This window comes from Carassius gibelio, chromosome A10 (genome assembly GCF_023724105.1).
Source record: "Carassius gibelio isolate Cgi1373 ecotype wild population from Czech Republic chromosome A10, carGib1.2-hapl.c, whole genome shotgun sequence".
Classification (NCBI taxonomy): domain Eukaryota; kingdom Metazoa; phylum Chordata; class Actinopteri; order Cypriniformes; family Cyprinidae; genus Carassius; species Carassius gibelio.
Window position 1 is genome coordinate 7318014 of NC_068380.1, and position 23726 is coordinate 7341739.

General features: G+C 37.5%; 1 protein-coding gene across 3 annotated transcripts; it reads right to left on the minus strand.

Annotated features, from left to right (window-relative positions):
* On the minus strand, positions 1 to 23418 carry LOC128020988 (vascular endothelial zinc finger 1). Of its 3 annotated transcripts, none has more exons than XM_052607836.1 (6): positions 22224 to 23418; positions 7733 to 8499; positions 5254 to 5323; positions 4872 to 5037; positions 3020 to 3055; positions 1 to 2781 (listed from the first exon to the last, which is right to left on the minus strand). In XM_052607836.1, the coding sequence occupies exons 1-6, from the start codon at positions 22257 to 22259 to the stop codon at positions 2423 to 2425; spliced, it is 1434 nt and encodes a 477-aa protein (XP_052463796.1). In that variant the 5' UTR covers positions 22260 to 23418; the 3' UTR covers positions 1 to 2422. The 3 variants fall into 3 exon arrangements, with proteins under 3 accessions (XP_052463796.1, XP_052463795.1, XP_052463797.1); XM_052607835.1 differs by having other exon boundaries at positions 7733 to 8502; XM_052607837.1 differs by lacking the exon at positions 3020 to 3055 and having other exon boundaries at positions 7733 to 8502.
* Between the last annotated feature and the right edge of the window lie 308 nt (positions 23419 to 23726).

The window sequence follows — 23726 nt, forward strand, 5'->3', positions numbered from 1 at the left end:
TCATGTTTTACAGTTTTTATTTAGACAATCCAAATAAAAGGCACATAAAACATTGCGCATGTTTACATAGTTATTTCTGACAAACTTACATTTAAAAAAAATGTAGGAATGTTTTTCTTTCTGCTACTCAGAAAGCCTAGTCTTCATATATACAAAATTACCATTGTTAATGTACTAATACAAAAGTTTTATAAAAGGTTATTTTGCTTTTCTTCGCTCACATGTCTATCTGTTCTCTAAGATCTTCTGATCTAAACACTTCTGTACAAACATATACATTCAACCGCTTTCACAGGGGCTCCAAAAATCATCCAGTTCATCAACTGAATCAAAACAAACAACATTAGACTCAATTCAAAAATGTTCACTTCATTGGATTTCATAATTGGTTTCAATTTGGCAAATAAAAGAGGCAATTGTAATGCATCTACCATGAAATGCAGAAATGTGCATTCTCACTCTCCCACAAAGTAAACGATAGAAACATGCTTTTGTTTGTTCTAGTGTGATGGGAGAATCAAATGCTTCACACACACACACACAAACACACACACGGATCAGGGATTCAGTGTGTCTGATCAGGAAAAAGCATACCCTTCCTGAGACTCAGTGCTGGGGTGGACGGCATCCATTCAGACACTCCAGATCATCACATCACATAATGCGGTGGGAAAACTACCCACAAAAAAAATTGGCATACAAGTCGAATAATTAGTGTTTTCACTACAGCAGTCTTCTCTCTGGCACCTGCTCCATCCACAGGAAGCATGTAGAGGAAGTGGCCGATATATACCTAAATTCCTTCACATTGATGACAGGTCCGTGTAGTGAATTACAGTTCACACTTCCTACTTTATACTATTGTTCTCATTAACACAAAACAATTAAACTCTTTAGTCCACACAGCCCAGCACGTAACCACCCACCACAGTGTAGAAATTTCCAGAGGCAGTCTGTAAACATTCTCCATTATTTCAGACTGAAGACATGCGTTTTATTTTAAATGGTGTTTCTGGGCTTTAGCTACGGGAAACAATGGTCTACAAAATCCAAAACACTGGAGCCAAATAAAATGAGCAGGATGGTGCTGCTGTTGAAATAACACATAAAAAAAAAATAATAATAATAATAAAAAAATTAAAATAAAAAAGCAAATCTAAAAAACAAAACGAAAAAAAAAAAAAAACGTACAAAAACATTTAACAAAAAAAAAAAACAAAAAAAAACAAACAACAGTAAATAGAAATAAAACCTGAAACAAAAAACACACACACAGGAAAGAAATAAAAACAAAGTGAAATATTTACAAACATGAATAATTCCAAGGCATTTTCCTGGTATTATTCACATTCGTTTCATATTCTCAGGACATTTCCTTTGTAAAAATTTTTTTTTTAGAACAGGGATCTTGCAAACATTATATAAAAATATTAAAAACAAGGTTATAAAATACTTTTAACAGGCAAAAATCCAAATTAAACCTTTATAGGTCTTCAACGTGGTACTCCAACCAATAGATGGCGCTGTTTTAAATGAGCTGGTTATCTAACGCTCATAATCCCTGTCCCAAAAAACACACTTGGCCCTTACAGTCCTTCTCCGAGTCCACGGTTTGGTGAAGTAATGCTGCACAGGCTGTCGAGTAGTAGTCTGCACAAACAAAGGCCATGAGACCATAGCGACCACATCAAGTGCACCATTTGGGACACATCATGATATTTATATTTAGATAATACTGCCTCATTAGACTATGGATATGCTTTCAGTTCAAGACTCTCTATCCTTACTCCAAACGTTTTCTTCTGTATACAAAAAGAAAACACGCAACAGCTAACAATGGCCACATAAACAATATGCGAAAGAACCTGCCCTCCCCTCATTAAAAAAACAAATAGTTGTAAACATGATGAACGCCATTAATAATAACAATAAAAAAGTTCTCTACTGTACCGCTTCAGATTTGCCACACATACAAATGCACGCACGCACTCACACCTCTGCGCAAAATCTAAATGTAAGAAAATATTGTAAAAATCCTCCCTCCCAATGGAAGCAACAGTTCATTTCAAATTAATTTCCTTAAATACCGATTAGCAGGTTACACTTCAAAATCATTGAGGTGCTCATCGGCACTGTTTATGAAAAAAAAAAAAATTCGAAATGCACATCAATTATTGCATTTGTCCTTAAAAATGTCCTTCGTCGGGGTTTGAAGTGCTCAGATGGGTTTGCGAAATGCCTTGCTAGAGAGCTGCTCAGCAGGTGCGCAAAACGCAAACATATTTGAAGGCCAGAGAGAGTTGGAAATCCGTGCAAATCTTCTGCTAGTGTTGCAATGTAGCCATGGGATGGGTTGGTTCATGCCACTCAGGCGTCAGTAGCACGGCAGTCAGGGCAAAAATGCTGGTCAGCGCCCCTGGTTCTACCAGTGAGAAGACGGTAAGATTTGGGACAGGAAGGGCATAGAGTCCATAGATCTCATGGCGATGTTAAGCGGAGTAGCGATGTTCATGGACATGGGTGTGGTGATGGCCACTGGGTGGGCGATGTTCATGGGCGCTGTGGCTGGGATGTTGACTGATGCGATGTTCACTGGGCCGGTGATGGTAACCGGGTGCTGCAGGCTGACGGGAGACGTGATGTTGACCGTGTTGGTAGAGATGTTCATCTGGGCTGCTATGGTCACAGGGTGGCTGGTGTGGCCGCGGTTCATTGCAGTGGTGATGGGGTTTGTGGCTGTAACTGGCGTGGTGGCGGCAGAGTTGCAGACGTCACTGTTATCTTAGAGAAAGAGAAAGAGACAGGAGAAGCGTTAACGCTTTTTTTGAGGGTTTGGGTGTATTCTGTTCCCAAACTATCTGGGCATCTACACTAGTATAGCAAACCTAGACCTAGACCAGACCAGAAGATGTATGTGAGCATTTGTGATTGAACTTCCTGTTATCAACAGCAGAGACAGCAAACTGTTAATGTGTGTATATATCTGCTTTCGACCTTTTTTGTTTCGTTTCATTTTTACCTTTTCTGAGCCCTGAGTGGTTCCACTGCCAATCTCCTATTTAGAAACAGACAGAGGGTTATGATGGGCAGGCAGCTGCCTGCAGTGATGCATTATGGGACTTGTGACAATGCAGGGCTGCAGCATTTATGCTCAGTGTGAATTCAGACATGACTATCACGTTAAAATCTAAAGGTTTTCCATTTAATGTGAATGCTGCAGGTTCAATACAGGTAAAGCTATATAGACAGCATGTTGACAGACGTTTGCAAAAAAAAACAAAAACAAATTATTTGTACATTATAAAGGCATTACTGTTAACAATTTATTAACTAATCTTTGAATTCTGAGGTATTATACAACTTAATAGTATAACATAATATAATAATACAAAATAATGGAATTTGTTTTTAACTGAGAGACAAAATAATATATTAATATAATCAAAAAGCTATTAAATATATTAAATTATAATACAATATTTTTTTTCAAACACATTTTACCATATTATTATACTATACAATTAAAAATGGTTTTCAAAATACTTTCAATATTAATAGAATTACAAAATTCTGTGGTAATAAACAGCATGGTCACAGATTATGTCGATAAAGAGAGAATCTGTATTGAAACCAGAAGATTTTAGCTATTAAAATATACAAGTCTACCAAATTCTAACATTCTATGGAGAAAAAAAACTAAAACAGACTCACAGTCAACAACAACAACAATAATGTAGCTAAATCCTAATAAAGAAATATAAAAAAAAACAAACAAAAAAAAACATTAAACTACAAGACAGGTAGATTATGGGATGGGGAGCAGTGGGTTTATTCATGAAAGAAAAATTATCCAAAAGTACACATAATGGCACCTAAATAGCACAACAGCTCGGAGACAAACTGAGACCGCAGACATGAATTTGGGTGAACTACATCCATTAAATTCTAATTAAAGTAAACGACACACATTTCCAGACTACTGCTGACCTATTTTCATCTTTTCAATAGATCTGCTCCTTGACCTACTGCTGACCCTGTCGAACACGTCCTTAGAAAGGATCCGGTTCAGTCAGAGCAGTTACTGCCTAAAGCAAAGCACTGGTCTTCTCCACTGACATGCTTGACTAACTTAAGATCTGAACAAATGAGTCAAATGCCATGACCAATCAAACATGATGGATTGGACAACCAAAAAAAAAAAAAAGTCTAAACAACTCCCAAGAATCACAATCTCGAACAAACATAAACGGCACAGGACTTTGAATAAAAAGAATCACGGAAGACATATTCATGTATCTTTCCGAACAGAAGTGCTAACAAAAAAATAGCTTAAAATTGCCCTCACGTCTATATTATAGAGATTTCACTCCAAAGATTCGTTGTTCTTCTTCAGATACCCATTTTTCTCCATTTTAGAAAATGCTGCTCTGCACTAGCTCCTAAAACCTGCTTTAGTCAAACCAGGAGAACACCTGGGACGGGATGAGGTCCAAACGAAGTAAAGTTTTCAGTATAACATGTGATATCATGAAAACACTGGATTAAATTACTGTGGATGCTAAAATATGTTCTGAAAAGTTGTAGGACTCAAAGACAACAACACTGTCATCCTGGCCAGTTCTTCTCAGAGAGGTTTAAAAATCTCCCAACTGTGCATGAAAAGACACTTCTCATAAACTATTGCACTTGAGTGTGTAGGAAAGAGGTTGGGAGCTGAAGGGACAGCAAAGAGCTCAGAGTAAAGATGAACAGGGTTATTAGAAGGATGTTGGTGTTAGACCTACATGAGTCACCCAGAGACAGACTGGGAGGGTCATTGGACAGACTAGCGGCTGATTGACTGTTGGGGCAGCCAATCATGTCGCACTTACCTTTGTTACAGGCATTGTTGTAGTTGCTCTGGCCGTGTGTTTTTAAGTGGCTGGTGATGTAGGCGGCGCTCAGCATCTTTCCGCACACGTTACAAGTGACTTTCCCCTCGTGCCGAATCATATGTGACCGAAGTCTGTCTTTGGTGGCAAAGGCTGATGTACAGGCCTATAACGGACACAAGACATGCAGAATTACATCATTTATGGCACTAATTCAATCAGTTTTCTTTGAATTATCCAAATTGATGTATGCTATGTTAAGTCCTAATTATTAACCCTTTATGGAGTTCAAACCTACCATCTTTTGGCTGCCAGCAACTAAAGACGCAAAGAGTTGTGAGGCTCAACTGCATAAATCCCAAAAATGGGTTCCTGTTCTTACCGTTACTTGGCATTTGAAAGGTCTCTCTGAAGAATGGACATGCTTCACGTGGCAGCTGAGATGGTCAGGCCTGAAAAAGATGAAAATGAAAAACGTGCTAAGAAAGTAAACAGCATCATGCTCCTGAAACAAAGCCAGAGGATTTTGGTACCAGCAGCATCCGTGTGCACTTCAGAAAAACACATCCAGCAGGCTCAGGTGCTGTACTTTGCCTCGGAGAGACAGGTTTACAGAGTCTGCCTCTGAGCTAAAACGCATGCTTGTAGATGTGGCTGACAGTAAATATTTACCTACACTAGCTACTATTTACTATTCACATCTGCTTACAGAACACAAACTGATGCTGCTTTCACACTAGAGGTTCAGGTCTGAACATAAGTTTGATTGTCCATACTGTTTGGTTTTAATGTTTAGTAAGAAAGCATCTTCCAAAAACACATTCATGTGACACTGAAGATTAGCTTAATGGCTGCTGAAAATTCAGCTTTACCATCACAGGAGTAAAATACATTTGAATATATACACACACAAATAGAATAATTGTAAATTTGTAATAATATTTCATGATAGTACACTTTCATTGAATTTAGGTAAAAATGAATATATTTTCAAAATTCTCAAAAGTGTGTTTCAAAAATTAAAAGTTACTTAACTAAAATAAAACAAAAACTGAACCCATAAAAAAGTTCACAAGGAAACGTATCATTTTCATTCAGTTTCACTAAAATATCTAAAACGGAGTGATAAAATAAAACTCAAATGAACATTTAGAACTATATAGACATTAAACAATTAAAATTGAAGTAAAAAATGACCAAAAATAAAAACTAATTCAAATCAATAATAAAAACTAACCGTCAAGTATTATAAATTAATTGTAGTATCTATTTTAGTATCTCAAAAATACTGAAATGACACATTTTGACTATCAGATTAACTTCTCATATTCAAAACGAAAGCATTGAAATCTTTCTATAATTTGGAACAAAATAACACAGTGAAAGCAAAGGAACAGGGGCATGTGGGGGAGAACAATTGTATCTAGGTTTTAAAAATGCACTAAATATGAGCGTGACACGACCTGCCGGAGGAGATTGGGACAGTTTGTTTTCAGGTGGTGCTCTCAGGAACAGCCAGAGCCCTAAAACAGACCATTTTATCTCTGCGCTTTAACTTGTGTCCGAGCGTGATATAATCCGAGGATTAATTTCAACGATAGCAAGGCCTCTCTGATGCTTTCCCAGATATTCAGGGACGTTATAGAAGAGCTATAAACGAGACTCCTAAAGCAGCCGTGTGTCTGCAGCCCCTGAGTGACTCGAAGGAAACCCCAGCACTGATCCTCTAAGACAGAACAAACAGGAGGCAAGGAGGGAATAACCCCCTCCTCCTTCTGTTCATGCAGACCCTCGGCATGCTGGGCCCTACAAAAGCAGCCAGTCAGATCCATTCACAGCAACTATAAATCAGCCAGCAGCAGCCAATAGGAACGAGACGACATTAACATCATCAGAACAGCAGATGGTGGATTCAGCTCCAGCTTTGAACACATATTTCAACAGACACTGACATCATCAGAATCCACAAACAGCCTCATTTCATACGGAAAGTACGGAAGTGAGTCACATTTGCCATTAATGTATATTTTCTAGTATTATTGTTAAAGTGAAAATATATACTTTATATTAAGAACTATTTTTTTTATTCACAACCAACATTAAATCACTTCAAATAAAAAATAAAATCAATTAACTGTTACTATACTCAAAACTTTTAAAAGATAAATCAGCTCAAGTACTGTATTTAAAGTTAATTAAAAAAATAAATTGTTGTAAAAAAAAATTACAATTAATAGCTACAATAACAAAAACTAAAATACATTACTGGGCAAAAAAGTACCCGGGTCTTTTATGGTCCTGAAAAAAAGTTTATGTTCACCATGGCTGCATTTATAATCAAAATGAGTAATAACTGTATATTATGAAAAAATATATGATATTTCCTTAAATGTCGTTTATAATGTCAGTGTAACAAGAACCTTCAGAAATCATTCTAATATCCTGATTTGCTGCTCGAGAAACATTATTAGTGTTGAAAACAGTTGTGCTGCTGCTTCACGTTAGCGTGAAAACAGTAATAATTACGTTTTCAGCATTTTTTGTTGAAGTTCAAAGGAACAGCAATTATTAGATAATATATATTTAAAAAATGTTTACAATTTACTTTCTTTTTTTTTCATCCATTTAATGCATCCTAGCTGGATAAAAGTATTAAAGTATAACTAAAAACTTGCTGATCCCAAAAGTTTGAACGATAGTGTGTTATCAAAAAAGGAGTTGTCTCAAAAATACTCTAGGAATCATTAAAGAACCAGAATTGCTCATTGCAATCTGAATTAGAATCATTACATTTCTTATAATTCAGATCCCTAATATCGAAATCTAAGCCAACTGACAAGAAGTGTAAAAGCTCCACGTACCTCGAGAAGCCCTTTCCACACACAGAACAGACGTAAGGCTTGTGGACGCCTCCGTCGTGTGAGCGCACGTGGTACGTCATGCGATCTTTCCTCTTAAAGCGCTGCTGGCATATAGGACACTCGAATGGTTTTTCGTCCGAGTGTGACAGCTTGTGACGGTTCAGATGGTAAACGTCCCGGAAGGCTTTCCCGCACATTTCACAGCCATGGTTCTTCTTTACAGGTTTGGGTGGCTTTTTGGGGGCACTGTGTTGGGTCACATTGGACATGGACATCGGGGACATGATGGTAGAAGAGGAGGACGTGGAAGTAGTCGCCGTGGAAAGGATGCCAGCAATGGTTGAGATGTAGGCAGGGTCGCCCGTGGTCTCACGGGACATGGTGGAGATGAGTGGGACCATGGTTGGTGCGGCTTGCGCCGTTTTTTTGGGTCTGGACACCATTTTGATGCCGGTGTGGCAGGACTCATGCCGGCGGAGGTGGTAGCTGTCACGGAAGGCCTTGTTGCAGTAGCCGCAGATGAATGGCGTCTTGCTCTTGTGCTCTTTCTTGATCACGGGCATTGGACCACCTCCTCCGGCATTCCCACCCCCTCCTCCCCCTGTCCCACTGGCTACGTTGTCCTTGAGGAGCTCGGCGGCACTGACGGGGGGCTTGTGGTCCAGTAGAATGGGCATCACAGGCTTCTGGTCCTGTGGCTCAGAGTTCAGCAGTGGCAGCAGGCTGCTCGGGGCCACATGGTGCTGGTGGTGAAGGGCTTCATTAGCCTGCTGGAAGGAGAAGACAGAACCCGGCAGAGGGGTTAAAAACAGCGATGCACTGACAAAAAAAAAAAAAAAAAAGGAAATTTACAATGCTAACTATAATTATGGCTGATAGATGTTATATTATATAATATATATAATTAAATATATAATATATTGAGATTCTGTGCTTAATAAAAAGAATTAATAACAGAATAAAATACTTAAAAATGGACAATGAATGAGATAAAAATAAAATACTTTTTTAGAATAAAATAAAAAAAAAATTAGAATGAAATAAAATTTGAATAATAACAAATAAAATAAATCAAACAAATATACAAATAATAAAAAGAAACAAAATAAAAAGAAACTGATAGAATAAGAATAAAAATAGAATACTATTAAAATAGAATGAGATAATATAATAATAAGATCAGAATAATAAATTAAATCCCCTCAAAATCAATCATTATAAAATCGTTGTCTATTTAAAAATAAATTCAGAGAAATATAATAAATCCAAAACGGTTTTATTTTTAAACAGGTTTACGTATTTATGATATACATAGAGAATTTAACGTGCTTTAAGTAGAGATGTTCCGATACCCTTTTTCTCTTCCCGATACCGATTCCGATACCTGGGCTCAGGGTATCGGCCGATACCGAGTACTGATCCGATACCTGGGTGTGTATCTGTATATACAGCTGTATATACTACTAGCCCTGTGTAAATTGCTAGAATTCTTTTTATGGTGTGCTTCAGACAGATCCCTCAATAAAACATGAACAAATACATGGTGAACTACTGTATTTATTACAGTATTTTTATTATCTAACATGAATTTGACAGTATTATTTATTTTCATATGCAAAAAAGAACTTCAAATGCAGCCAAAAATCTAACACCGCAAACTAAAAAAGGTATTTAAGTTTTACAATATAACTGTATAAAAAAACTGCAACAAATAAGTCTAGGAATATAAAAAAAGATCTATTAATCAGATAATCTCTTTACAACAAAACAAGTAAAAAACAAGCAACCATCTAGGCATAATTATTATTATTATAGAGACGTATTATTATTACTGTAGGCTACAACAGTAGCTTTATATATTGTCAATTTACTCATGTAAACCAAACATTTATTTTAATGGGCTGCCATGAAGATCTTTGAGTGTCTGTGTTTATGATATGACAGTATTCTCAAATGAAACGGTAAATTCTCATGAAGTGACGGTTTATGCGTTCGTGTCCTCATGACACACAGCAGAGACTACAAAACAGCGAGCTCTCGCGCATCTGTGCCAGTCACCCACAGAGATGTAGATTTTGCGGGAGTAATATTTAAATAGTATTTTGCAGTTTAATATTCACAGACACTAGTATATATTCGGCTACTGTCTGGAGCCCTGCGCTTTGACTTACACGGAAGCGACTGAACGCAGCTGCCGGTACTGAATATACTTGAGAGTCTGTAACTACCGGTACTACAGAGACATACTGCTAACCACTGATCTATAATATAGTAGCGGCTTCACTGTGTTTTGGCAGTTTAGAATGTGATGAGTGATCCAGTCATATATAGATAAGGGCTGCTAACGCGTTTTCATTTCTTCTTCGCTGCTCTAAACAGGGGTTGCTTGTGGCAACACAGCACAACTTCCTGTGTTTTCAATGCATTTTGAGCAGCGAAGAAGAACCGTGCAGCAGTTAGGCAAAGCTTGCGGTCATAACTAGGTATTTTTTAAGAAAATGGTATCGGATCGGTATATGGGTTCATGTACTCGCCGATGCCGATGCCAGAATTTGTTGTGGTATCGGAGATATTTCCGATACTAGTATCGGAACCGGAACAACTCTAGCTTTAAGTGAAACCAGGCAGCTTTAATATTTACATAACCTGCAAAAACTAGAAAAAAAAAAAAACTTATAATAACTTATATATATATTTGTATTAAATGATAGAATACTAGGGGTGTGACGGTTAGTATATAACCATGAGACCGGCGGTTATAGTTGAACACTGTCATCAGAACTCTATAACCGCCAAAACCGTGTCATTAAAATATTTTTTACAAACATTTTTTATCAAAGATTATTTTCATTTTTTAGATAGGATCATAAGATGCGCAATATATCGGGAGACATGGTTTTTATCACTTAATGAAGTTTTGTAAATCCTCAGACATGATATTTACCACTTCATTAAATTTTGCTTTGTAGAAAACCTTTCTTAAAAACGAATTTGAACAAATTTTATCTTAATTTTAATAAATGTTTCATCAACAAATTGCATGTATTTTAATAAATAAAAAGCAAATATAGCAGACAATGATAACCGTGACATGGAAGCACCAGCGCACCGCGTTCACTTGCACTGCACTGTGAACTAGAGCGCATCTCATCGTAAATGATACTCAGCGTAGGCCTATACCTCATACATTAGCATTAAATATCTTTGCTGCATCCTTTCTAGAACAGACAATGGCTTTTTTTTGCGGCTCGCATCGGCAAAGCATTGCATCGTCCATAGACCGCAAAACAATCAGCGGATGGCGGGCGGGTGCGTCTTTGAAATTTGCTCAAAAAACGTTGGTGTGGATGATGAGTTTTGTGACAGTTCTTCTTAATAAACGGAGGTCTGAAATCTCTGCCCCTTTACCGATCAGAACGCGCGCTGACACGGAGTTAACCCGCTATCTCCAAGAACAACCAATTGACTCTAAGGCAGATCCGCTACATTTGTCTCACGTCATAACCGTCATCACCAATTCTGAAACCGGCACACCCCTATAGAATACATATGCACACACAACCACATATTCCACACATTACTTTTATTTTCCTCAGGTTAAAAAAGGCAATTTCTTTGGAAAATTTTATTCTTGGACTCCAGTGTGTTTGAACAGAGTTTAAAAACTCTGATTTCACTGATGCAGATGAAGAAGTCTATCTTGCACAGAGTTTTTTTGTGTGTGTGTGTGTGTGTTCTGTTCCCATCAGCACATCCGGCAGCCTGTGGGGTGACTAACGATGAGCAGAAGTTCAGGAATGAACACACACGCTCACGTTACATACATACAAACACACTGGAGTCGACAGCTGGCAGGACGAAAAGGCACTCCATTGAGAAACTTCTCATTAAATCAAATGAGTCAGGTTTCCCCTCTTCAACCACAGAAAAGCATGCTGGGCTAATGACTGGATTCAGAATTCCTGATTCAGAGTTATCAAAAATATCATCTAGGCCCCAAACTAATGACACCGATTAGGCTGCAGTCATGACCGAGCACATGTTGGCACGAATGCTGGGTACCGGGCAGAGGCTGTGTGCTCTGATTAACTGAACTCAAAAACATCGTAGTGCCTCAGAGGAATCTAAATCTGTCCAGCGTAAACCGATCTGCTGAGATACTCTCGGTTCAACATGTGACTGCAAAATTAACTGTAACACAAGCGAGATGATTCAGCGGGTCAGGAACAAACTCAGCTAAACCTGTGAACGAGATGACTAGGACTTTACAGAGAAAACAAGAGCCATGCAGCACTTACACTACAGATAGTTGTGTTTGACGGACAGGATTGTGAAAGATATTTATATTTAAAATTTGATAAGCAATATATTGGTTAATATTAGATATCAAACTAAAGTCCAGAACGGTATGCAAAAATCACGGTTCGGTACGTACCTCGGTTTTAAAGTCACTGTTCGGTTCATTTTCAGTACAGTTAAGGGAAAGAAATGAAAACATTAAACTGCAGGTTTTTCATTACAATAAACTTTTTTTTAACAATTTGTTTACACTTTAAGTACTTTTTAGTTATATATATATATATATATATATATATATACATAATTTAAAAAAGAATAAGAAATAAAATACTGCTGCAAAGTTCTCCACTAGGGATGTTGCGGTGACGGATTTTTTTCCACCGGTTAATCGACATGTAAAAAAAACGGTAATCCCGTGTCACCGGGGTTGCGTGTCAGGGATTTCGGGTGGCCGAAAATGCGGTCGTGCAAACGTGCACAAGTCTCAATTTACTTTCACTTTAATTAGCGGCAATTCAGTAGCATTTGTTTGAATTAATCATGGGTTAATTTTATTCTTAATAAAAACAAAACAATAAGACACTCGCTTGTATTACACACATCTTTATTGCAAAATGAATAATAACTTAACACACAATGCAAAAACTAAACAAAAGCACTTATGAAACACCTTTAAAGTGCTTTTATTAACAAAACGAACCACTGCACACATCGTGCAAGTATCAAACAAGAAATTATATTTTAAAAATTCACTATTCGTTAAAAGTGCCTGACTTTTTCAGCAAAAAAAAAAAACAAAAAACGCACAACCATCGAATTATGAAACGAACGATTATCAAAAACTTCACTGGACACTTAAGTGCAAAAAAAAACGAATATAAAAATTTTACTCACGTTAAGCTGTTAAAATCATTTCTTTGCATATGTATTTCGTCCCTGCGTCAGTGCACGTGTTCCACCTCGCACTGTCCCTTTTATATTTTGTGCATCGCGCAAATGCACCACTTATCGAAGGCTGTGTTTGTGTGTCAGGCTTTTGTGGTCGATTTTTTGCCGCTGGACCCATCTTGGCCGCTTCATTTTGTGGTGTGCTTGAAGATGTGCATGTAAATTCGAAGTGTTACCTCCGGATGCTGCCACTTTCATCAGGCAAAGTTTACAGGTTGCCTCGTTAACGTTTTTCAGGTTCCCTGTTGGCATTTGGTTTGAATCCAAAATATTTCCAAATAGGTGCTTTTGCATTTCGCTTTGAAACCAGATCTTCCGCCATCCTTTGCCAGTTAGCTCGCCCTACTCTCCTCAAATGATAAATGAAATTGGACACCTGCTGCTTTACTGCGGCACTCGTTCCCCTTACGCTAAATTACGAAGGCACGTAGTCACTAACTGAATTAAGTGCTTTATTGCTATAGGCTAAAACTTCAACACGATGGGGACGGTGCCGGTGGTCAAGTGCTATGACCGGTAGGTGGGTTAAACACTGTGTATCACCGGTAACACCGAATATCGCAACAAGCCTATTCTCCGCTAAATAAAATACTCTGTCTCAAACTAATATCATATAATAAAATATAATGAAAAATATAAATAAATAACTATGATTACAGTGCAGCATTACCAATCCCAGCTTGTAGGTTTGCTCATATTTAAAAAATATATATAACTTTTCCAAAGTGTAAAGTTGCAGCATCAACAGTTTCAGTTTTTAGACCTGTTCCGATTTCGTTATTGCGTTGTACCGATCGTATTTAAGAGCAAAGGTCTGTTTAAATGCTGACGGGTGCTGCGTTTGAAATACAATCGTTTTTTTTCCTAGTTGTAGTGATGTTCACACTCGCGTGATGCCTTTTGAAAACCTTAGGCCGGAGACACACTGGCTTATTGCACCTGTCAAACATAGTCTATTTTGCCACCAACAGACAGTGTCCTTTATCAGTAGGCTTTATATTTATGCCCAAATGATGTATAGATGTTGTCGTGAAGACAAGAGCCTGGTCTGTCGGCGGCCTCCCTCTATGTCACCTACTTTAGCAGCAGCACGCCAGGCTTGATTCTGGTGTGTAAAGACATGCCACGCATCCAGTGTGTCGCTGGCCTTAGAATCAGCTGCAGGGCAGGATTTGTGCTGAACGCGGAGACTTCAGCCACTTAATATGTTTGTTTGGAAACACGAAAATGTACCTATGTTCTGCACACAAAATATTGCATTCGGTACCGAAAGCCCTGTACCGAAACGGTCCGGTACGAATACACGTACCGTTACACCCCTACAGCAAAGACATTCATAATGTTATGAAAAATTCTATTTCAAATAAATTGCTGTTCTTATCCATCAAAGAATCCTGAAAAATGTATCATGGTTTCAATAAAAATATTAAGTAGCAAAACTCTTTTCAACACTAATCATTTTAAAGAAACTTTTCTGGGGCAACAAGTCAGCATATTAGAATGATTTCTGAAAGATCATGTAACGCTGAATAAATAAATTGTAATAATATTTTATTACAATTATTACAATAAATAATTGTAATAATATTTTACAATGTTACTGTATTTACTGTACTGTAAAAATACATTGGATAACTTTCACAAATAAAAACTTTCACAAATACAACAATGAATACAGAAATGGATTGACTTTCAAAGTTAACATCTGTGCACGCCAGATGTTGCCACAGCAGTTTAAAAAATGCATGATATTTTTATGATGTGGTTTTGTGACAATAGTGACATATTGTCCTACTACAACTCAAAAAGTCTATACTTAACCATTATGAGTGAATTATTTACTTTCAGAGCATAGATGTATCTGAATTAGGATGCAGCGAGCTTAAACACACAAGTGAAACCCACCTGGAAACAGAGGATGTTTGTTTATTTGTTTACTGAGGCTTCTGGGAGGCTGGACGCTCTCCTTTAGTCCTCTCTTACACACACACACACACACACAGAGCAGCTTGTGGGATTTGTTTACACAGCCAGGGGCAAAAGCTTACAGACACTCACTGCTAACCTACATCACAACCTACTCTGGCAGACACTGATCTCTGAGCCACAACACCGAGACAAATGAGAGGGAAAGAATATACAACGATCACATCAATTGCCAAACTGGGTCTTGGCGAACAAGTTAAATCCAATGCATCCATGAACTGACCTAACGAAGTGGTTCACCAAAAGGAATCTAACTTCTCAACCCTACCACAGCCTGAGGCGCTTAAAAGACCTGATAAAGTTCAGCAAACGCCCTGTTCACCCACTATTGATGTTCAATGGAGCATCTAAAACAGGCACAGCCCCCACAAACCAAGAAACGGCACAAAACCAGCTTGGTAAAAAAAAAATAATAATCCTTACCCAACTGCACACAACTAATGAGCAAAAAAATAAAAAAAAATCCAGATGCAGATTTTAAACCATGAACAAAGTCAGCAAAGGGTCAAAGGCGGCATTATTAGGGCTGTCAATTCTCAGAGGCAAAGGAAACATAAGGAAGGGTTCACTAATCATCCTATAAGCTAACTGATTAGTGAGTGAAGTGGACTAGTTCATTTATAAAAAATATTTTTCAACATGATAAAGAGGGTTTTAGAATGCTCAAAGTGACTGCAGATGCTAAAACCTGTACAATTGTTGTAAAACCGTAATTGAGTAATTGTCTCTCAAATTTCAAAATGACGATAATAGTTTTGTGCTAAAAAGATATTTTGATATTTAGCATGCTTATTTGATGAATATTTGGCTTGCAAAGCCTTGCATGAGGTATACAGTACATATATACTATACATATAAACTATACACATATATATATATATATATATATATATATATATATATATATATATATATATATATATATATATATATATATATACACACACATATATATACACACACATATATATACACACATACCCACACATACACACACGCACACACACTACCATTGGTCTCTGCAGGCTCAAAAAAGAAGGGACATCGCAATTAAGATGCACGATCTCCTGCAATCACGGAGAGGGCAGGGTTAAATACCTGACCTCTCCCATTCAGCGTCATCCATCCATCTCACAGGGCTGACCACAACGCAGGCAGACGCAGGACAAGAGAAATGAACGCTTCTTTCTGCTCCTTATTTCATCTGCTCTATTGTGATGGATACAAATCGGAGCGGGGATGCCCTCACGGATCCGCAGGGGGTCTTTGTGCAGGAGTCTTCTCCGATTTGGTTCCTCTATTCATGAGGAGAACCACATATCTACACACACACCTGCTCGCTCACTTCCTAGCATCCCACTCATCAATTTACTGGGTACGTCTGGGGATGCGCGTCTAGACTAGGCCACTGCATGCGTGTGTGTGAACTTTGCGAGCATGTGAGACAGAATGACTGTAGCCCTGCTGCGTCTTCACGCCACTCTGACAATTTTGATACAAATCGGCTCTGAAGGCTGAGGTCAGTGTAACGTAAATAACAGAGAAAACGAGTTCAGCGAGAGAATAAGGAGTTTTGAAAAGCCAGCGGTCACACAATGGAGATCCGCAACAGGCCCGGACTGGATGCTGAAACACATGGCAATTCATTTTCGAGTAAAGCTTACTTAAATTTGAATTAGAAAAGAAACAGCAAAGAAGAAAGGGTGATTAAACGGGCAAAACAAACAGTACAAAAGGAACAGGGAGCTTGTGGGAAGGCGGACAGCTCATAACACTACACAACCAAGCTGTTTACAACTATTAGACCCTAAAGGACAAAACCCAATCCACAATCTCCCAGCAGTTCACACATTTTCACAGACGCTTAAAGCCTGTGTTACACTGGGACTGGGGTGGGTGTTATGATCACAATCTTACATCATGCTATCAGACATTATACCACAGTAACCGTATACAATTAGGGGTGTGACGGTTAGTATATAACCGCCAAAACCGTGTCATTAAAATATTTTTTACAAACATTTTTTATCAAAAATTATTTTCATTTTTTAGATAGGATCATAAGATGCGCAATATATCGGGAGACATGGTTTTTACCACTTAATGAAGTTTTGTAAATCGTCAGACATGATATTTACCACTTCATAAAATTTTGCTTTGTAGAAAACCTTTCTTAAAAACGAATTTCGTTTTGTACAAATTTTATCTTAATTTTAATAAATGTTTCATCAACCAATTGCATGTATTTTAATAAATAAAAAGCAAATATAGCAGACAATGATAACCGTGACATGGAAGCACCAGCGCGCCGCGTTCACTTGCACTGCACTGTGAACTAGAGCGCATCTCATCGTAAATGATACTCAGCGTAGGCCTATGCCTCATACATTAGCATTAAATATCTTTGCTGCATCCTTTCTAGAACAGACAATGGCTTTTTTTTGCGGCTCGCATCAGCAAAGCATTGCATTGCCATAGACCGCAAAACAATCAGCGGATGGCGGGCGGGTGCGGCTTCATTTGCTCAAAAAACGTTTGCGCAGATGATGAGTTTTGTGACAGATCTCCTTAATAAACAGAGGTCTGAAATCTCTGCCCTTTTACCGATCAGAACGTGCGCTGACACGGAGTTAATCCGCTATCTCCAAGAACAACCAATTGACTCTACGGCAGGTCCACTACCCCCCCCCAAAGGCATATGAATTGCCTTTGATAACGAATGCAATATTATGTAGCTTGTCAGTGAACTATGGCTCTGTGTATTAAACGCCGCTCCATCTGAAAGCAGGTGATGGTGATATCGCCCAGCCCTACGATACAGCAATTTATATATTGCTAGACAATCCATGATACATCACGATATCTGTCTAACTTGTCACAGTACCAAATTTTCAGTATTCGGTACCGATATAAGGGAAAATCCACGGTTCTATGTACCAACTTCGGTACTAAAGCAAAACGCAAAAACATGCTAATTAAAACACTTGACTATACTTTTATTTAATCCAAACTGTGTACATATTTAATTTTTAAAGCCAAGAATAACTAAGTTAGATAAAAAAAATTAAAGGCACCAGAACTGCTTTTCTCGCTGATATTTTCTCTAAAATGCATATTTTAGATTCACAATTCATGTAAAAGCATCTGGTGTGTAAAAATAGTAAATATCGTCATGTCCTCCTGTTTTCTTTTTTTTTACCGTAATAAAAATTATAGGAGCATTAAATAGTTAAAGAAACTTCATTCCATTGCTCATTATATTAGTGTCAACTGTGCTTATGCTAACGATTAATTACTCTAATTACAGCATTCATTTCAATCTGGGAAAGATATAGGTTTCTCCGGTAATGGTTGTAATCAAAAAAGCACTATGCCTGCGCTCTCAAACGCTGCTCAGGCATTATATGATATTGTGACCAGGAGCCACAAATAAATCAATGTATAGGAAAAACAATGAAACTTACCTGCTTGAACTCTTCCATTTGATCGAGGCGACTGTCTTTAAAGTGTTTTGTTAGTTTGGTGTGTTTCATCATTTTGATGTCGCCACGTCGCAGTGATTTTATGAAGAGAGTGCATCTGCGCACCTCTCAGATAGCGCATCAAGAACTGGGTTGACCGGGTACTCTGTACCACCTATACTTAAAAAAAAAAAACCTGGTACCGTAACATTTTCATTTTTGTAATACCGAATTAGTTATGAAGTACAAGGGCTTTTGACAACACTATGTCTAACTATGAAAACAAAATGCCTGTGAAAAGATTAAGTGCAGGTTCTCTCAAGTTCAAACTGATGAAAATTCTGTCATCATTTACTTAATCTCAAATTGTTTTAAACCTGAATTAGTTTCTTTCTCCTGCTGAACATAAGTTTTTTTTTTTTTTGAAGAATGTGGGTAACCAAACAGTTGCTGGTCAGCAGTCTTTTTTTCCTTCTATCAAAGTTATTGGGGACCAGCAACTGTTTGGTTACCCAAAATATCCTCATATTCACATTAAGCACATGGAAAAAATAAAATAAAAAAAGGTTAGAGACAACATGAGAGTGAATAAATAATGACAGAATTGTAATTCTTGGGTCCTTTTAATGATTAGCAGCAGCATGTTTACTACAATTAGTCTGCTGTCAATTTAAGAGCTGCATGCATCCGTTTTTCTCTCAACTGTTTACCTTCACTTTAGACATAATCAACTGTGTTTGTAAACCTTTTGTGTTTTTGACAGCATTAGCGCAATCAGACACGAAAGATCCAGTAATCAAGCGCTCTTTGAAAGTCTTTTTAGAGCGCCTGCACTTAAGGTGTGCACGCAAGAAAAGCCCATGAATGAATTGTTTAACCAGCAAGGCTTTAAAGCACATGCAAATAATCCAGTTCTTGCATATTGCGTACTCTCTTGTCGAGTCTGTTTGTCCCATCAATGTTATAAAAGCTGAAGTGGGTCCAGACTTCAGACTTAAACATTTTTGGGTTATCTATTATTTTACTAACACTGCTGTCTACACCCCATTAAAAAACTCTTTTTCTTAAGCTAGTCAACTTATGTTAACGTAACTTTCCCTCATTCATGTGTTGCCACATCGAGGAGCCCAGCGATGCTTGGAGCAGGGAAAACTATTTAGAGCATATATATTAATTTAATGTAATAAAATTATTGATTAATAATTGACTGATTAATAATTAACTTTTTTTCAATAATCTATTGATGTAAATACTTTAAATAAGTGTTTTAATTAAATACATTATTGAAAACCTGTGAGTAGACTAAAGAATTAGAAATAAATAGAAAAAATAATTATGTCATCATCATTCACTTACTCTCAAGTTGTTTTAAACCTGAATGAGTTTCTTTCTTCCGTTGAATAAATTTGGCATCAGTGCAAAAACACATCATATAATCAAGGCTGTAATACACTGTAAATATAAGCCACGTTTATATCACTGTAAAAGAGCTGAAATTATGATGAAACCACACCTTTGGATAATTTGTGGTATAAATGGTATAACAGACATATGTGTTGCCACAATTCATACGGTTTCTTGATATATACTGGCACCATATCACCCCATCCTAACTGTGATGCTTCATGAAACATTTAAGAAAACGTCCCAGCAAACATTTCCACTCTGATGAGTCAACCGAGGCACAGACTCCAAAAACATTCTCAGATGAGCAATGCTCACATCCCAGACGGTCAGACGTCACCATTTTCATTCATCATGAAAATTTTATCTTCAGCTTAAGTAAATATGAAAGTCTAAGGCAGTTCTGAATTCAAAATACAAGCAGCAGCTGGGTCCCGGAGATAAGAGAGCAGGTCTGATGCGCATCTAGCGCTCTGTGTCTGATCAACAAACGAAGGATGTTTCATGAGTCAGCTCGGTGATAAATGGATTACGGGATTTCTACTTTCTCTAGGCTATACTAGGTCATTCTGCTTCACAACGACCAACTAGCTGTCCAACAACCAATTTGTGAAGTCAACTAGTTTATCAAAACCAACTTAAACCAGGTCCGCTTCCCCAGACACCTGAATGATATGCCCTGTCACTAAACACCCACTGAAGCGATTCACCCCTCAAACTAAAGTTTACCATCAGGAGAGATCTGCAATCTCACCAAAGTCACCACTTCCACTATGATGCTCTATCAAGAAAAAAAAGAAACTCTGCAAAACCCGTGTGGCGGCATGTGTCACATTAGATCAAACTTGTCTAATCTCACTTTCCGAGGACTGACTGTGAAATGACGCAGACGTGCTGCACTTCCAGGGCAAGACAGGACCCCCAAACATCCATTTCTTATGCAAATATAATAAAATCTTGCAAATTAAAATCAGCTTTATTAGAAAAGAGTTTATTATGTACATTTTTTTTTAAATATGTTTCCTAGAATCTATTCAGGAGAGTTATATAGTAAGTATGGGTCACAATGTTAAACAAACTATTACACAGGTAATAAACAAACATAAAAGAAGACATGTAAAGTAAAGAACAGTTAAGTAAACTCATCGACATGGCTCAACATTTGCTGAAAACAACCAGTACAACCAGTAAAACTCTCACTAACATCAAAAGCTCTGTGATCACAAGGCATGATAAATATGATCTTCAACAATATTTATGTACATGCATCTGGTTGGAGAAAATCACACAGAGGGACCAGGTGCAATATGAACCAATGCATTTTGTAAAAGGTATAATGGAAAGCAGAAAGTTAAACTAAAGCCTGAGGATAGAAGTGACTAAGCAAAAAGCAATTCAACAGAACACCTCATAAAGTGAGTTTAAATGTGAACAAGTCCTCAGGATCTGAGTCACTCACTACAGCTTATTATTTTTCCAATTCTTGCGGTCCCAAAACTGATATATAGACAGAAAGATGGTTCCCAAACCTTTCGACTAATGGTTATCTATAACTTTTGTTGTAATAAATATGTTGTTATAATTTTACAATGTATGCAAAATTATGTTACCATTTTATACATGTCACAAAAAAATATTTCCACCAAATTAAAAATTTAAATACAAAAAAAATATATAAATATAGTCTAAAGAGATTTCCATAACTTTTTTCATTTTGTGTTCGGTAACTTTTCCCTGCTTAAAAATTTTTTTTTTTTTTAAATAAAATAAAAATTCCATGACTATAGGAACCTTAAACAGAGGTATATAAAAACATAAAGTGATCGAGGAACTGATAATGGACTGATCTACAAAGGGAGATAGATGGAATTGGAAGACAGAGGAACAAACAGAGACAGACAGAGTGAAATTCTATAAAAGAGTGAAATATCTATAAAAGAGTGAATGGGGAGATGAATAAATACATAGAGATCTACAGAGGAAAAGATAAGTTAGATGGAAGAGAGATGGAGATAGTGACCGGATAACAGAGAAATATAGCGGGATAGATGGAGTACAGACAGATGATTAAACGGGGGACAGAAGGAAAGATCTACAAAATGAGAGAGATAGAGTAAAATAATGTACACATGGCTACATTATAGAGTTAGATAAGAGGGGTAAAGAGGGATATAAGGATAAGTTAGATCTACAGAGATAGAGGGGTAACTATAGAGGGAGCGCAGTTGGGTGCCCGGGACTCATCTACTATTGTTTTGCTCCAACTGCGCCTTTTCAAATATCTCTGTTGATAAAGCAGACTGAAGCAGGCAGGCCGGTAGCATGAGTGAGCGGCGCACGGACGGGTTGTGAGTGTGAATGTGCGTGTGTGTTTGAGAAAGAGAGTTTCTCACCTGGAATAAGAAAGAGCTCCAGCTCTGCTCCATCATCGCGTCTCACTCACAGAAACAAAGCGCTCAACATGGCAGAGCGAGACTTCCGCCACCCCGCGGAACGTACCACTCGCGGGAGAGGGGAAAAACATAGCAGACTGAATTATTTAATGAATAAAAAACTATTCAGTTTTACAGTATGGTATATTACAAACATATTAACACACTTTGCGTGGTACAAGACACGTTGTGCATGCGTCGAGGGCACTGAATGTACGAGGTACTGAATCTAGCGATTTTCAAAGCACCCCTGTTTTTTATCTCCATCTCGACAGTCTCTCGGGACGCTCCAAAAAAACAAGAGTGAAGTTGATGAATAGCGTGGAACTGTCGCGAGACTCGTCATAACTCACTGCGCGAGACTGACTGCAGGATTTCTCTGCCTTTATACTATTAGACATGCTCTATCGTATCATTGTAACGTTACATGTAAAGTCTATTTTTATACATTTAAATACTACATTATGTATATTAAGGTTTAATTTATCTGCCTAATAATTTTCGGGATTTTTTAAATATAAATGACATGAATCAAGGCTTAATTTATCTGTCTACTGATGTTAGGGATTTTGATTAATATAAACGACATGAATCTTTTCACTAAAATGGTTTGTTTACACTCCTCCATTGATGCTTTCTGTGTCCCAGTCTGCAGGATGCTCCAGTAGTGAATGATTCTTTGAATCACTTAACCGAGTCAATAGAATCAAGCATCTTCAGCACGATGCTTTTTTATTTCATTAATGAACGAGAAGTCCTAGTAGTTCATTCGGTTTGTTCACAAACGACATGCTCTGAGATGACTCATTGATGAATGGAAGTGAACGAAAACGACTCGTTCGTTTAAAAGATTCGTTCAAAACACCGAAAGACCAAATGCAGCGAACATGGGACAGACTTGTGTGCCCCTTTTAACCTGATTCATTCCTATAAATCCCCCAGCAGACACACGAGAGCGATTAGCTGAAGACGCAGACACAGTCCGCTCTATTTTAGGATCGTTTTATAATTAGAGCGAGTCCTGAACTGAATTAACTTAATAACCCGATTTATTATCAGCGGGGTTCCCTTCTAATAGGTCACAAAGAGATTAAAAGGTCATGCTTCATAAAACTGTTTTTCCAGAAGTAGTAGGGTATAATAACATTTGCGTGACTACCAACGTTAAACGCTAAAAATCATTTAATTAGGACTTAAGATTTCAGTCTAACAATTTTTTTTTAAATAATAAAAAAATATAAATATTTTTTAATATATCAGTTACATTTTTTTAATGCTGCTCTGGTATTCTTTGTGTTGAAGGTTCTAGCATAGATTTATATGGACTTTTTTTTCTGAAATAAAGGAGCATTAGGAGTGATATGAAATGTGATCATCATACAGTATAAGCCAGTTTGAAATCCTCTATTTCCATGGTGGCCCTGTGGAGCACCTTTTGAATAGTTTATGTTTGCCACAAATTTG

Excerpts from the sequence above, each read along its gene's own strand:
- LOC128020988 (XM_052607835.1), bottom strand. The coding sequence starts at position 22,259 with ATGATGGAGCAGAGCTGGAGCTCTTTCTTATTCCAG. Across the intron at positions 5,324-7,732 it reads TGTGGAAAGGGCTTCTCGAG|GCCTGACCATCTCAGCTGCC; the intron begins GTACGTGGAGCT and ends CATCTTTTTCAG. Across the intron at positions 2,782-3,019 it reads CCACTCAGGGCTCAGAAAAG|ATAACAGTGACGTCTGCAAC; the intron begins GTAAAAATGAAA and ends TCTTTCTCTAAG.